General features: G+C 37.5%; 2 protein-coding genes and 1 long non-coding RNA gene across 7 annotated transcripts; all 3 read right to left on the bottom strand.

Annotated features, from left to right (window-relative positions):
- Positions 1 to 2,937: 2,937 nt before the first annotated feature.
- On the bottom strand, positions 2,938 to 4,558 carry LOC112287344 (histone H2A.6). The gene is made up of 3 exons (XM_024530258.3): positions 4,281 to 4,558; positions 3,931 to 4,108; positions 2,938 to 3,558 (listed from the first exon to the last, which is right to left on the bottom strand). Exons 1-3 carry the CDS (start codon positions 4,455 to 4,457, stop codon positions 3,326 to 3,328), a joined length of 588 nt encoding a protein of 195 aa, XP_024386026.1. The 5' UTR covers positions 4,458 to 4,558; the 3' UTR covers positions 2,938 to 3,325.
- Positions 4,559 to 7,397: 2,839 nt separating this feature from the next.
- LOC149988277 (uncharacterized) lies at positions 7,398 to 7,981 on the bottom strand. Its single transcript, XR_016505162.1, has 2 exons — positions 7,905 to 7,981; positions 7,398 to 7,430 (listed from the first exon to the last, which is right to left on the bottom strand). It is a non-coding gene; the product is annotated as an uncharacterized LOC149988277 (long non-coding RNA).
- A 77-nt stretch (positions 7,982 to 8,058) lies between these two features.
- On the bottom strand, positions 8,059 to 14,995 carry LOC112287945 (uncharacterized). Of its 5 annotated transcripts, none has more exons than XM_090253737.1 (15): positions 13,849 to 14,995; positions 13,352 to 13,636; positions 12,720 to 12,748; positions 12,359 to 12,470; positions 12,083 to 12,180; positions 11,804 to 11,900; positions 11,188 to 11,277; positions 11,009 to 11,071; positions 10,813 to 10,887; positions 10,501 to 10,566; positions 10,168 to 10,245; positions 9,903 to 10,010; positions 9,642 to 9,719; positions 9,293 to 9,336; positions 8,059 to 8,606 (listed from the first exon to the last, which is right to left on the bottom strand). In XM_090253737.1, exons 2-15 carry the CDS (start codon positions 13,391 to 13,393, stop codon positions 8,474 to 8,476), a joined length of 1,113 nt encoding a protein of 370 aa, XP_090109863.1. In that variant the 5' UTR covers positions 13,394 to 13,636; positions 13,849 to 14,995; the 3' UTR covers positions 8,059 to 8,473. The 5 variants fall into 5 exon arrangements, with proteins under 5 accessions (XP_090109863.1, XP_090109864.1, XP_024387373.1 ...); XM_090253738.1 differs by having other exon boundaries at positions 8,059 to 8,611; positions 13,849 to 14,794; XM_024531605.3 differs by having other exon boundaries at positions 8,059 to 8,611; positions 13,352 to 14,980.
- Positions 14,996 to 15,281: the final 286 nt, after the last annotated feature.

Raw genomic sequence — 15,281 nt, forward strand, 5'->3', positions numbered from 1 at the left:
ATGATTTTTAATAATTAATTAAAATTTTAGAAACAAACTCCATTCCATGATGCGTAAATAATAACCTTTGATTTCTAATTAGTTATTGAATTCTATTGACCTTCATTAATCAACAAAAGTAATTAACAAATGCCATATGATTGGAATGCTATGTGGCTATACATGATTGAGCAAGGCAAGTCCACATAGCTCCCATGGGAAAGCAACTGCTCTATATTGGAGGGCGCTTGCAAAAATAAACTATATTTTTCCTTTAATAAACCACCTTTCATGATTACTAACCTCTAATAATTGATAATTTTTCTTGCAACAAAGAATGTTAATTAACAAGAAGAATAATATGTGTATTTATATACATATATATATATATATATATATGCACTCTACACACATCATAACACAATTATAGCTAATATAATAACAATAAAAAGTAATAGATTTAAATTATATTTTGATTCAATTTTCAGTTTTTATTAGCCATGCCATTAAATCAATAACCAATACCTTATAAGATATTGAACAGATTTAGTTGCTTATGACATAATCAGCTAAAACATTTGAGTGGTTGTGTACAAAAATGACTTGTTGACTCTACTTAATTTCCTACTCCGGGATTCTTTTACTTTTCAATATTAATATATCTGGATATAATCATTTTAAGAAATAAATATTAAATACTACATAGAAAATTCAGGAGGGTATAAATCATTTTAAAATTGCTATACCGTAGAGTGTTTAAATGATAAAAAATTCTTAAAAATTCAAAAAAAATCTAGTTGTCTTTATTTTTATTTTTTTCTTGTATATAAAATTTAAGTTTTCCGATAATAATGAATCTTATAAATATTCACATCTACTTTTGTAATGATTTTGTAACAAACTGTTGTCACTAGACATACATAGGATATTTTTTATTATTTGAAAACGTATTTGACATCAAACTATATATATATATATATATATATATATATATTTGTGTGTGTGTGTGTGTGTGTGTGCTTTTTAGGTTAAATCTTATTTTTTAAACCAAATCCATATATTTAATATATTCACAAGTAGAATACAAATTTATCAAACAAAAATAGATCGGCTAATGTTAGCACTATGTTATTTTAACACTTTTCATAATTGTTGGAATGGTTTTGTATAAGTAATTATTATCAATGTGAGACAAGAGACACATAAAAAAATTGATACTAATTTGCTATTCAGACAATATGTGTGATCTTTAAATCATTAGATAAAATCATGGAATCATCTGGAATATTGAGTAGTAGAATTATCACATTACAAATTGCAATTAGGTTACAAAATCACATTACTTTAGCATATGATCTTAGACACAAATAAAGTCATATATATAGTCTTGAGCTAGCTAGCTTGTGATGTTGAAGAGTCAAAGATGTACATTATAATTAATAGAATTGAAGTGTTGACTAGGTACTAATTTAGCACATAAATTGTTGGTGTAGGTTTGATAATGTTTGATAATTGTTATGATCCCTTGTAATATGTCAAAAACACAATAATATACTTATTTGCAACAAATATACTAACTTGTTGTTACTGTACAAACCACTATACTACATTATAAAACATATAACTTTAGTCTCCTGAATGGTAACACTGATAAATAGTTATTCTTGTTTAATTCTCATAGGGTTGCACATTTATTTTGTTTAACTGACCTTAGTATTATAACAACCTCAATGGTATTATACCTACCAAATTACTTAAGATTTGTTGCAAAATCATGACTATGTCAATCCAAACTTCAAATTATTTAATCAAAACCTATATTTTTTGCATCCACGATGTGTTTATATATTTTAGTAGCCATGTCTTTTTGTCAAAAACAAATTTATAATGGTTACTACAACCATTTGTAACTGTTTTTTAAAATAAAATAAAAAACAAAACATCATGCAAATTAATAGATATAAATCTGAAACTGTAAAATGTTTGATATGGACAGATTTGATTGTTTCCATTCAATGAGTTATCTAAATATTGGCAATCCGTAGCGTTCCAAAAAAACTGAAGTAGAAACTTGATTGATTTTTGTTTTGTTTCGTTTGATATTTTTTGCTTATATTACGGATCACACAAATTTGGGACAACTACATCACTTTCACTATTTAAGGAAGCATATCTAATTACAATCAAAGTTAAATCGGAAACAACTTGAAATCTTGCACCACATAGATTTATTACTTGCAACTATTGCACCTATAGTGTTCTCCAACAACAATTTATGCATCCATTTGGTTGAACTTCGGATTACATTCATATAAGAATTGTTCTTCAACATTGAACCTCACATTATGCACTGAAATTTCTAATGCTGCAACAATGCATTCTCTACGAGATAACGTACTCAGCAGATTTTACCTCATACGCAAAGCTAGCAATGAAGAAAAGCGTAACTTCAGTTTATTATTTCAAAATTGATTTGCATGATAGAAGAGACACGAAGTTAGAGGTACTCTTCATTCCTTTTAACCAGTCAGTTTCTGTTTGCTTCTAATGAAGTCCTAATATTTGATGAATTGTTTGAGGAGATGTCTCTGATCATTGTGAGTGTGACAGAATCACAACTGTAAACATAATCAAAATACAAACATAACTGATGAGCGCGTTTGTGACGAGTCATCAACAACATTAACTATGTTACACATCTTCTCCTTCCGCTCAATTTTATCTTTAGAAAGGTAGGCTGAAGAGAGGAAGTATTCTTCTGTTTACATGACAAAAAGACCTCATCAGTTGAACAAACCAACTATTATCAGCTGTACAACGCGGCAATGAGTTGTACTGTGTATTTCAGAGTTTTGCACCTGGTTGGACACTCAATTGTGATGGAGCTTAATCGATTCAACATGCGATCTCATGTCACTTTTAAACATACCTCAAGAAATTCTGTAAGGAGAGATATAGTACCATCAAATTCTTTCAACATGTGATTGAAAATCGTAGCACTAACATTTTGTAAGAGCACTCGCATCTCGTACTCGACATACAACAACTTCTTACGATGTTGGTCAGCTAAGACGGTCACATATCTACTTGCCTCCTGACCGCTACAGAACTAGCTACCACTTCGATCCACTCCGGCATCGAACCAACTAAATAAAGAGGGTTCTCCGCCTTCAGCCCACAGCGTAATTGGACAATGATGAACTCTACTCTTAGATCGGAACGTGAATCCACAGAGAGAACATATCGAAAATTTATCACCATGGAAAATGCAGTACCAAACGATGCCCGCTGAAACAGACACCACACGTGGCGTATGTGACCTGAAAATGAAGTATACTTTCAAGGCCTAATTGATGTATTCTGTACGGTAACAGGATCCCCTCAGGAGGTGGCATGCACGCCAAAGCTGTAGTGACCATACCACCCCGCTGTTTGATAGAGGAAAGACATATCTCATGGTAACTCCTCTGTCACGAGGCAGGCCAAGTGTAGAGGTCCTTCGCCTGGGGTCCCAAAACGTGGAATTCGATTCAGATCTCCAATTCTGCGGCGAACTCTCCCAGGCGTCGTTACAGAGATCTGTGCACTCAAACAAGAATGAACAAGCATAATAGGTCATGTTCTCGCTCTCGTAATCGACGATCTAAGTCAGTGAGTCATTTTACAACGACTTCGGCTTCATGGAGATCACGACTCATTAGATCATTCCATGTTACTTCGCTAATTAGAAGTTTTTGCGTGACAAGATGCCACCAACACTCCCGGTGTTTGGACAGGAAGAGATGGAACCACATGCTACAGACAAGAACAAATATTCCGCAAGGAGGTTGATATGTATGCAAATAATTGGTGGTGTTATGAAACACCATAGAAAAATCCCGGTCACCGCGGAATCAAATATTTAACCCTACTCGGGTGAACCGGCCTTCCCGGGCTTTCCAGATGTCACACCAGTTTTCTTGGGCAACAAGACTGTATGGATATTGGGGAGCACGCCTCCATTAGCAATAGTAACTTGTCCAAGCAACCGACTAAGCTCCTCATCGTTCCGTACCGCTAGCTGAATGTGTCGGGGCACAATTCTGGTTTTTTTATTGTCTCTTGAGGCGTTTCCGGCAAGTTCAAGCACCTGGCCACGAAGAGGACAGTTAAAAACGAACAGACTATCCACCTAGACAGATTAAGGAAACAGCGACGGATTGAAATGTATATTCAACCACCCGAAACCACAACCGAAGCCAAATCAAATTACAGAGCCATCGAGGGATGGCAAAAGAGTGGAGAAATCAAGCGACAAGTACCTCAGCGGCCAAGTATTCAAGAACGGCGGCAAGATAGACAGGAGCACCAGCGCCAACCCTAGTGGCGTATTTGCCAGCCTTTAAAAAGCGGGCTATCCTCCCGACAGGAAACTGAAGACCAGCCTTGCTAGACCGAGAGACGGTCTTCTTTCCGGAGCTCTTCCCTCTTCCAGACATAGTTAATGAGAAATAAACGAAAACTCTACAACAGAAGGAAATAAGAGAGCGGCAAGAGGCTGCAACAACGCACAATTGAAAACAAGCAGAACGTTCGCGTAGAGTCACAACAATACCGATACAAAATGTGCAGGGGCTTTATATGCTGTACTCCTACTAGAGGAGCCAATCAAATGCAATCTTGCGGATCGACTCTTGCTCGATCTCGTCCGTGGAATCGACTAGGCAGGAGCATCCGAGGGTGGATTTTGATTTTTCAGTCCCTCCGAAGGAACCCTGAAGTTGGCGGGAAATCCTTGCTTCAAACCCTCGAAATATGCGCCGTCCGATCTTCATCTCAAGACGGTGGAACTGGCGGGTTTCTGGTGCCCAAATTTAGGGTTGCCCGGGAACTCGTATTGGGGGCGAGTCATCAGCCTACATTTTCTTTGAAGGTCTCTGGTCCTTTTGCTTGCCACAACGTTAACATCTCCTCGACTTTTGCTTTATCTCTTGGAACCTTTCCAAACGGTTTTTGAGTTTTTGATGTTTTCCAAAAAATGTTATACTACATACATAATACTAATCATTATAATAATCATGATACTTGGTTGTTTGCATGAAAACATGGTGATTGCGTTTATTTCAGCAATGTTTCATTTTTCTTTTTGATGCAATGGAAATGGTGTTTGCAATTGTTTGGATTAAATTACAATTACATTCATATGTCTTGGTTATGGTAAAATATCGCCATCTATGTACATGTTGAGCTTGAGATTACTTCCAAGATGCATGTGGGTTGTGACTCCAGCAATTGTTGTGTGCTTGGTGTAGAGGGCATTTAGTTGATTTTGCCATGAGGTATTAAATAAACAAAGAACCAATTTTAATTATAATATTGACTTTGAATATCATATGGTTTGCATGTCATGTATTTGAATTAAAACTTGTTGAACATAGCACTGTTAAATAATTGAGAAGGTCATGGTAAAAACCATGATTTTGATTTTATTTATTTATTTATTTATTTTAATTTCTGGGGTGAAGTAATAATTTGTTTGATCAAAACCATATTTTTCATTAATGAATTACACATATATGTAATATCAGAATTCAAATCATGAAAAAGTAAAATGGAAATTTTGCATATTGTTTAAATTTTAAGAATGACATGTTCATGCAAACCCCGTTCCATGTAGCACAACTTAAAGAATAAGATTAACAAGATAAGTACACTTTTAATATTTAAATTAAAATATGCTGGAATACAAGATCAAATTTTCACTATTCTATTTGCATTTGTGTATTTGAATTCCATAGCAAAATCACACTAGCTTACCAGTGAAGAATTCTTGTTGCTTTGATATATATATATATATATATACATTTATATAGTTTAAACTAAACATAGAACACTACAACACAAAGTTTTTACAATTTTTTATACTAATAAGCATTTTTTATACATGCTATAATAAAACAATTTCAAATACAAAACTTCATTTATTAATTTATTGTAAACATATATAAGACATTTTAAATTTTATACAAGTAGATTTAAAGCGGTTTAAAGAATAAAAATGAGAACTTAAAAAAAAAAATACCAATGTATTCAACACGAAATGCTACTGTAGTTTATTTCACCTTTAGTTTAATTTTATGCAGTTCATGAAATTTCATGGTTAATATTGTTACAAACACAACTGATTTTGATTATGTGTTTAAAACACACTATTGGTGAAAATTCATCACAGCAATCAGACATTTATTTGAAAAGCTATGGTTCAATAAAATAAAATAAAAAACAAACTAATAACTAAAATTTTGGTATTAAAGCCGAGACCATTAACTTTGGCAGACCTAAATGAAAGGTCCATAGCTACAGTCATTCGTTTGTAGACGATTTCGCCAGGCTGACGTGGCGTCCCCCTAAACAAGCGCAGTGCCCGCCATGCTGACGTGGAAATTCTGCTTTGCCCAATCAGTGCACTGCAATCTATTTGTAGACAGAACGATATTTAATTAGGAAAATAGATGAACGTCTATATATATTCAGAGACTGAAGAATGAACGTGAAATATTCCCGGATGGAACCTCTAGATTCGCAGGGGTTTGCTTCGTTGTTGAAGACATTTCGAGAGCTTCCGGGGACGTGAGAATTTGCGCCGTTGTGCTGTCTCTCTGCATTATTATCTACTTGCCCCAATCGTTGTTGCGGTGATTGTCACAGTCCCTCTATGAGGAGATTCGGAGGCTCTCAGAAAATGATGCATTGTCCAGATATAGCGCGGGCGAGCTGCAATCTCCCATTGCAACGATTGCTCTTTCTGTGGGGGCTGGCAAATTTTAAACAAGAGCTGGTGCTGGAGTGTGCATCTTGCTAATGTGCTCGAGTACCTGGCTGCATAGGTGAAAATCTTCATCTCGAGACTTTGGTTTATGATGTTGGTAACCTTTGTTAAGTGCCGGTTTTGAAGTGCTTAATGCTGCCTTGGTAGGGTCTAAATTTTGTGCGTTTGAGGACATTTAGGTTTAGCTGGGTTTTCTTGTGTGGATACGATGTTCGTTCTGTCTAGTTCGCGGTACTTGGTTAACATGACATTGTGGCTTTGTTGTCATCTCGTTGTTAGAGTTTTAGACTACTAGAGCCGTCAGTTGATGTCCCTGTAGGTCGTTTAATTTTCTTCGATTGAGTAGATGTAAATAAAAGACACGTAAAATCACCACTCTATACTCTAAGAACGATGATTGTTGATTATGATTTGGTGCATGAGAAAGAGGATTCCTGCATTACTGAATAAACTTAATTACCATTTTAATAATTAAAAAAATCAATAACTTTTATTTTTCTTAGAAAGCAATATCATTGCAGAGCTCTGTTAACTTTGCAGAAACAAGCATGTTTCATTCCACATCTGACAACCTAATTCTTGTAACAATCTGATAAGGTCTACCCTACAAGGAGAGAAGCTGGACACATGAAAATAAAAAATCCTGTTTCAAGCAAACCAAAATAGTTAGCACCAGGAAACAGAAACCTATCTCAAACCACTTGAGTGCTAGAATTCAAGAAAGACTATATATACGTAATGTAAACTTTTCAAGCCTGATAACTAAGAGTTTGGTGACCAGATAATAGTATTTAATTTAGAAAAAACCATGGACCCATTTTGTTAAAACACGTGGATTTGTTACAACATTCTTGTGAGTATTTTAGTGCAAGAGGATATTGAACTTATACCAAGTAATTTTCATAATTTTCACAATTTTCAAAGAGACAAACTTACATAGCAGGGATGTAACACCCATTTAGATCTGAGTCACTGCCTTGGGAAAAATGAAGTGTCTAAAAACTTCCAAGTGTTTAGTCTGGAAATTATTATGCCAGTATTCACTTTGCCTACTATTGATCCAAAAAACAAAGTTGTTTCACAGCATCATTGATACAAATTTGAATGACACATTTACCTACACAGCATTTCATTTGAGTTGTCATATGGGCACATCATGAGCTTTGCCATTGTGACACAGCAATGTCATGCTAATGTTATGGATGACATACAATTTCTGTCACCCACACTTCATCTCATACATTCTGTGTAGCATCATAGTCAAAACAAGGTTGCTGTAAGTTTCCTTCACATATTCATGTTCATATATGTGAATATATAAATATACATATATGGGATATAGTACATACTTGATCAGAATTGACCAGAGCTTTAACTGCATCTGATCAGAATCTAAACCTTCAAAAACTCAACAGTGTACTGGACTCAACCCAACCCACTTAAATTACAGTGTGCACTCTCACTGTGTCTCAAGTAGAACTCTAAATTTACATACCCCTCTGAGAGGGTAGTCAATACAAATGTAAAATAATATGACTCAAAAGCTTTTCCTTCAAAAAAAGGTCTAAGAGTCACTACACAACATCAAGTTACCCATGGGAGAAAAAAGAAAAAAGAAAACTGTTTAATAGAGAAAACAAGTCTTCAAAAAAGTTGAAGTAATTACATGTCAAATCAAAAAAAAAGTTAATGGTACCCTGTGGGCACAAGAGGTACCCCATGAAATTGAAGTGGTCCAAGACCCTTCCTATGAAGAAGATACTCATCTCCAATGCTGGATGTGTCCTTTTTGGTTATCCTGACGTTCCCATACTCCCCACTGTTCTGCAAAGGCATATCTAAACATTTGAACATTGTATGGAAAAAATACTTAAATCAGAAGTAAGAGTAGTGCTGCATTTATCATGAAATCTGAAGAGAAAATGGTTTTAATTGTTACCACCAATCATAGGATGCAAAAGTAATTAATTTCCAATTTCCATACCAAACACATTCAAACTGGACTTACCCAGCACTCATCATTTAAAATCTACTACTACAAATGAGCATGATCATCTCATGAGTACAGAGCCATTTTACACAAAAAGAATACTCTAAATAAATTTGGTTGCTAAAATTTTTAATTCTTTGAAACTTTTTGCTTCTGTCACTAAAAATAATTAGATTACCAGGCTTATTAAGTGATACTGCAGTCCAAGACTGCTGTCTAAAAAATTCAAGTTAACTGAAAAACATATTTTGATCGGTCAAAATTTTTAACACCGGTTTTTTCTAGTGAATAACCATCGTAATATCTCCCAACCATCTCCACTGTTTCAGCTATGAATAGTAGCAGAGTTTAGACTAGCGCTTTAGGAAGATGTGTTGGAAGCCAAAAACCCAGAACCTTACATGACTATCGACACAATCGATCACGAGAAAAGAGGGTGAAGGATTGTTTAAGAATCCTAGGTTCATCACAGTGTCATTTGCCGCCTTTCAGGCACAAGCAAGAAATTTTAATACCTGCTGTTATCCTGCTCGGACATGTGCTTGTTCATCAGACTAGCCTGGAACACCGTACAAAAACTCATAAATAAACAGTAGGTATTAAGAAACTTGATAGACGAGTACCGCAAATGTTCTGCACAAATTCTACGCATCAGAAGAAAAATTGAATCGCAGTGTTTGCACATTAGAAAAGAAAGAACTCAACCGATTTACGAAGCCTCCGTCAGAGCATTATCATCGAAAAGTCTTTGAGGTTATACAACACTCGTTTTACTTGTTTATTTCTTTCTAAAGAAGTATTCGGCGGTAAAATACAACAGTCCAAAATATAGCTGCTGGGGGTTGTAAGAGTGACAATTCTCACCTTGATAATAGACATTTTAGCACGTAAACTTTGTTCAATTTGATCTCTAGCCATGTGAAACGGTAGGTCAAATACATCCTGCACCAAGTGCATCAATTCAGTTTGGTGAAGTGAATGATTGAAAGCTTCGCATCTAAACTTTTGCCTGTACAGCCAGACACAGGACATGTCTACAACTGATTATTTTACCAGTCTCAAGAGCAGGAAATTCAGCAACTGAAACTTACATGAGCTTGAAGGCAAAGTACACATGAAAATTACCGTTTGGCCAGTCAAAGGTGTGGGCGATGGTTCTAGTTCATGGAAACTTGTTCCAGTAGCTGGTCTCATTGGACCACTAGGGGAATTAAGAAAGTCGCGCATGTCACCCTGCATAATAAAGAGATGCAATCGGTTTCAAACATCAAAATTACCAAATTTCTAGTTTTGACGCCTCTTGTGTGTCTAGTATACGTATTTCTTGGTCAGAAACGAAACATGCAATCATAGTGCCGATGAAGGCCAAGGTTAAAGAGTTGCGACGCACTTGCATAGATCGAAGTAAAGCTCTCAAGTCAGAATTTTCAGCAACAAGTTCCTGCTTCTTAGCTTCATATGCATCTACCTGCATAACAAACATTACATCGATCAGAGTCGAAAGAGCATTTTGTCTCCTTAAAAACACTGGCCATCCACGTAACATACTAGAAAAAGACTTCCATATACTACCGACTCGAATTTGAAGAAGCATAACCCACTCAGGTGCAGAATCCATGATGTCTGGGAGGCTCAAACCTGACTTGATCATAATGGTAAATGAAGGAAAATACAGTATGCATTGAAACTTGAAACTTTGTAGGGTGTTAAACAAGCTTCTTACAATCATTTTATAGAAATCAGCATCCGCTTTCTTGTTGTTCCAAGTGCCCCGTTGCCTTCCCTCTTTCTGCTCAAAGAGAAGAGAGGACTAAAAGTTATCGAGACAAATTCATCTTTGACTATAAAGTGATCAATCCATCAGAGCAATGAAGAAAATAGCTTTAGACTAACAACATCCACACAAATTCGTTTCCATCCAAGTTCTCTAGGTTAGTGATAAGCATTTTGCAGGCAATACTTGAGTTTTGTGGGTGAGCATGTATCTGATATGTAAGAAACGTTACAATGGCTAAAGATTCACAAACGTAGATACCTGAAGCAGATTCATAATCTCTATACCGGCTTTGGACTCTTTTTTCTTCTCCATCAAGACTTGGTTCAATCGTTCCTGTACGAGACGGTATGTACTCAATTCATTTTAAGGGTGGACGAAACATTCTAGAAGAGGATTTGTCATCAAAGAATGCTCCGTAAGAGAATGGTTATCGAAAAAAGGAATTTTACTGTACCTGCAGCTTGATATATTCCTTCTCTTTCTTCTTCAACTCGTGCATCTGCTGAATCTTCACTTGCTGACAGAATTCAACCCGAACATTACGTTACGCTGTTGCTTCGAGAAACGTTTCACGAATCACAACAAAACGTGTCTTAGCTTCAGATCAATGTAGTCAAAAGTTTGTCTACTCACTTGTGTAGAAATCACCATTCTTTGAAACTCGTCTTTCTCATGCTGCAACCTCTCGATCTGCGCTCTGCTAGTAGCTGATGCTTTCTGCTCCTGGTGACATCACAAGTTCAGAACTTCATCAGAACTTGGAAAGTTAGACCTGACTGCAAACTCTATTAGCGTTACTGCCGAATTCCATTTGTTAGTTGAAAATAAAAGTATCTTTCTTCACAATATGTGAGCGAATGAAAAATAAACCAGCTCAGCCAAAACTGTTATTCAAGTTGCCTGTAAAATATTCTCAACTTATAAAATTAATACACGAGTAATGTTGCTTTGGGCAAGAAAAGTGCGACTTGTAGTTTGTCACATCCTTGCAATATCATCTAAACGTGAAATTTACAAGCTGCCTGCTTGAACTCCTAAGAACTGCTAAAACTAAGCACCTGGAGCTCAGCAGATGTGTAAAGAAGAGCATGTTACCAACTTGACAGTCGAAGGACGCATCTAATCGCTAAAAGGAAAGTAACCGAGAAAATGCAAGTGCGAAAAGCTCAGTACAGAGGGTCAGAAGATTTTCATCTTGTATATATGATAAAGGTGGTTACATTTCCTAGGCCTAAATATTTAGGAATACCTTGCTTGTAATTGCTTGCAATTCACGTTCCTTACTGACCAGTTGGTCAGTCAGCCTTTCCACTTTAGCTTCAAGCCTTGCCATATCTGACATTAGCCTGCATGAATCGCCACAAATTTCAACATGGACTATGAGAAAGCAGTCACTTGAACCAACATCTGAGAGTTTACGACTAAATATGTCGAACATTCTGTGCACTACATGATGAGAGCACCACATTCGAGAGATTCCATGATTCGATTTTATTGAAGCACGGGCACGAGGAACTCATATTCGCACCTTTGCCTTGTGTCATTGGCTGCTTCACGATACTCTATGTCCCGTTGCCGCTGCTGAATCATGGAATATATGCAATTGCATGTTCGCACGATTGAAGCCTGTGGAGATGTAAAAACATTTGCAAGTAATATCAGGGAGATTTCACAAGTAAGATTATGAAGACAAATAACATGCATTAGAAACTACGTTTTCTACAGAAAGCAATGTGAGTCGACAACTCCTGACAGTAAAAGCCGATAAGAATCATGAAGTTTGTAAATGATTAAGATCACTTACGGGATCACTAGAGTAAAGATTGAGTCCCGATGGAAAGCCAAATGTAACTAAAGACTGGTTGAGATATTTAATGCAATGGTCCAAGTTGTGAACATCAGCAAAAGTATCGTCCCTGTAAAGCGGAGATATTACAAGATCAGCAACGATAGGATTAAAATTTTAAATTTAAAAAAAATTAAAAATGGACAACGTTGACAACTTACCAACAAAACATTTAGGTGAAAGGAGGAAGGCGGTTTAAGAATCCAAGGACTAATCAGACGAAGTACCGTCTAAAGGTCAGTGACATTGTATGTGTGACCACGTTCACAGGTTACAGGATCTGGGGAGGAAGTAAAAACGTCCACCTGCGACAACTTACCCAGAAGTGTAGCTAGTATCGTATGAACCCTGCAAAGAGAAGTGGTGGAACATCAGTCAGGCACACCTCCTATACCATGCAACCTGACATGTCTAAAATCACGGATAATGGATTATGATAGACAGGTTTTGGCAGTAAGTCGTCTATCTAATATAAATATCTGATCCGTTTCTACAATTCGAGATTGATCGCAGAATAGGTCATGAGTAGTTTGCTTTGTAAACGTCCTACATGGGTTTCAATAAGCTGCTTAGGTAGGATGTGTAAGACTTTCAGGGACGTCCACATTGCCAACGCACAAAACGTCTGTGGACGTACTCTGATAAAATACTCAGTTCTGACTATGTTGAATCAAAAGAGTACGACAGTTAACAACATGCCAAGACATTTCTAGGAACGTGGTCGTAAAGATCATTATCAAACAGGGCAGATAATCGTCTGCCCAGGAAAGAGTACCAATTGGATATATCTCTCGCTCAATGAACTAATTGCTCGCTATTTGATTTAGATCGTCAACAATTAAAAAATCTTCTAAACCGTCAGCCTCTTCTTCACGGAGCTGCGAGATTGCACTACTCATAACGCTGATTCTCCATGAAGCTCCAAAGAAATCAAATGAAAGAAGAACTTACCATGTAGCCCGCGTCACTGCTGCTTCTCTCCATGGTTGCCATAGCTAATTAAATTGTTCACTCTCTCAAAAAATGAAAAGAAGGCCACATGCTTTGCTTAAACGTAATGTATTCAGACTGCAATTATTGGTCCCATGCAAGTGCAAACGACTTCAGAATAACGCATTAAAGTGACCGTCGCAGCAATTTTTTTGTTAAACGCCCCAAATGATGCAAAAACCATCGCTCATTCCGCCAGGGGTAGTCCCCAGTAAATACAGGGCAAATTCAGTAACGCAATCGCTCCTGGAAAAGGAGCAGGAATCCGAGTCTTTCAGTGACAGGCAGTGCTACCAGCACCGAATGCGAAGGTGGAAAGGACACATAAATTCCAAATGATGAAAACTAGAGCTCCCGTTTCCTCAATTGAGTCGGAAACATTTATGAACCAATATCCAGAAAAAGAAAATCTACATTTTGATGCAAAATGAGTACTGCCAAATAATGAGCTTCGACACCTTAAAGATAGTTAATAGTTAGCTCTGCAGTGCTGACGGAGACAACGATCAAGCTCGCAATGATCTACACCTGCAAAATTATGAACAAAAGATTGCCCGACTTGTTGTGTCGGAATTGACCAATCAAAGGCACCTTGGTCGGGACAATATCAAGCCTTATATTTAAAAAACTAGTGGTTTGATCAAGCGAAGGCACCAGCAGGTGACAGTTGCTAAATTGGATAATAATGTTCCTGTAAAGATCAAGAACAAGAGCTGAAGTAAATCCGCATGCTTCGTCAAACGAGGCTGCACACCGGAATCAGGGACCAGCGAGCATTTGTGAGATAATCGCATAAATAATTGCGACCACCTCAGATGTATAAGAAAACCTCGGCTGTTTGGATTCTATTCTCCACAGATGCCAACTCGAGAGTAATTCGCTCAAGAAAAAACTTAATTGCTGGGTCCCGAAGGTACAATTGGCCAAAGGACCAAAATACTAATAGCTAATAGTCCAAGATTGCAAGAGCTCCAGAAACCAACTTATCACCACCAATCACGACTCTCTTAGCGGTCAGAGCTCTCACAGCTAGCAGCCAATGAAGTCGCAAGACAAAAAAATTAAGAAAAAATTAAATTAACAAAATGAAGCATCACTCCATATCATAGCCACCAGCCGCAGGAGTCACCAAACTACGACAAAGAAACAGTGCACGAAAAGCGGCAGGAATTCTGCATGGAGTCGAGGGATGCACAGACCGCGAGTCACCAATCACTATCGACCAACACATATATCCTCAGTTCCGCATCCTCCCAAAACTAAACTTCCTACTTCGACTCTCTGTAGGAAAACAATAATCAGAAACTGCAGCAACTAGCATCCAAATCACTATTGGCACCGCCTCTACAGCTTCGTCTCCTCTCTCGCTCACTCTCTATCTCTCTCTCGCTCTGTCTCACACACACACTACATTACATCAGACACAGTCTGATGCCTCCAGACCGAGAGAAAGCCAATTGAAGATAAGCTGACGGACTTCGCAAAGAGCTACGCATGTTTCAGCCTACGAAAGGCTGCCTAAGACCAAGTTTGGACCAAAAAAGAGCACAATGCGACGCGAGCAGTGGCAGAGCGGAGTGGTCGAGAATCCTAACCAGCTGCAAACGCAACGAGATGGAGTCGCTGCAAAAAGCACCACGCGACGCAATGCGCGGGCAGTGGGGAAGGAACGGGTCGTTCGGCCCGGTCCCCCGCGGACAAACGACCGCTCCCGTCCGATACCTACCCGAGGTCGGCAAAGTGTCGGATATAAGTCGATCGGGTTGTAGATCGGGGTATAAATAGGAACATGGTCCAAGTTTGACCCTCGGGATGGTTAGTGAGGTCAATGGTTTTAGGATTGCAGCTTCCCCATGAAAAGTTCTTCCTCCTTTGTTCGGTGATTTCCTGC

This window comes from Physcomitrium patens, chromosome 10 (genome assembly GCF_059467195.1).
Source record: "Physcomitrium patens ecotype Gransden chromosome 10, ASM5946719v1, whole genome shotgun sequence".
Lineage (NCBI taxonomy): Eukaryota > Viridiplantae > Streptophyta > Bryopsida > Funariales > Funariaceae > Physcomitrium > Physcomitrium patens.

What these genes read in the sequence shown, in the direction of transcription:
- LOC112287344 (XM_024530258.3), bottom strand. Translation starts at nt 4,457, where the DNA reads ATGTCTGGAAGAGGGAAGAGCTCCGGAAAGAAGACCGTCTCTCGGTCT. An exon ending in TTGAATACTTGGCCGCTGAG is followed by an intron (nt 4,109 to 4,280) that starts GTACTTGTCGCT and finishes CTTCGTGGCCAG; the next exon opens with GTGCTTGAACTTGCCGGAAA. An exon ending in CTTGTTGCCCAAGAAAACTG is followed by an intron (nt 3,559 to 3,930) that starts GTGTGACATCTG and finishes TTGAGTGCACAG; the next exon opens with ATCTCTGTAACGACGCCTGG.
- LOC112287945 (XM_090253737.1), bottom strand. Translation starts at nt 13,393, where the DNA reads ATGGCAACCATGGAGAGAAGCAGCAGTGACGCGGGCTACATG. An exon ending in GATACTAGCTACACTTCTGG is followed by an intron (nt 12,471 to 12,719) that starts GTAAGTTGTCGC and finishes TCCGCTTTACAG; the next exon opens with GGACGATACTTTTGCTGATG. An exon ending in AGATTATGAATCTGCTTCAG is followed by an intron (nt 10,567 to 10,812) that starts GTATCTACGTTT and finishes CTCTTTGAGCAG; the next exon opens with AAAGAGGGAAGGCAACGGGG.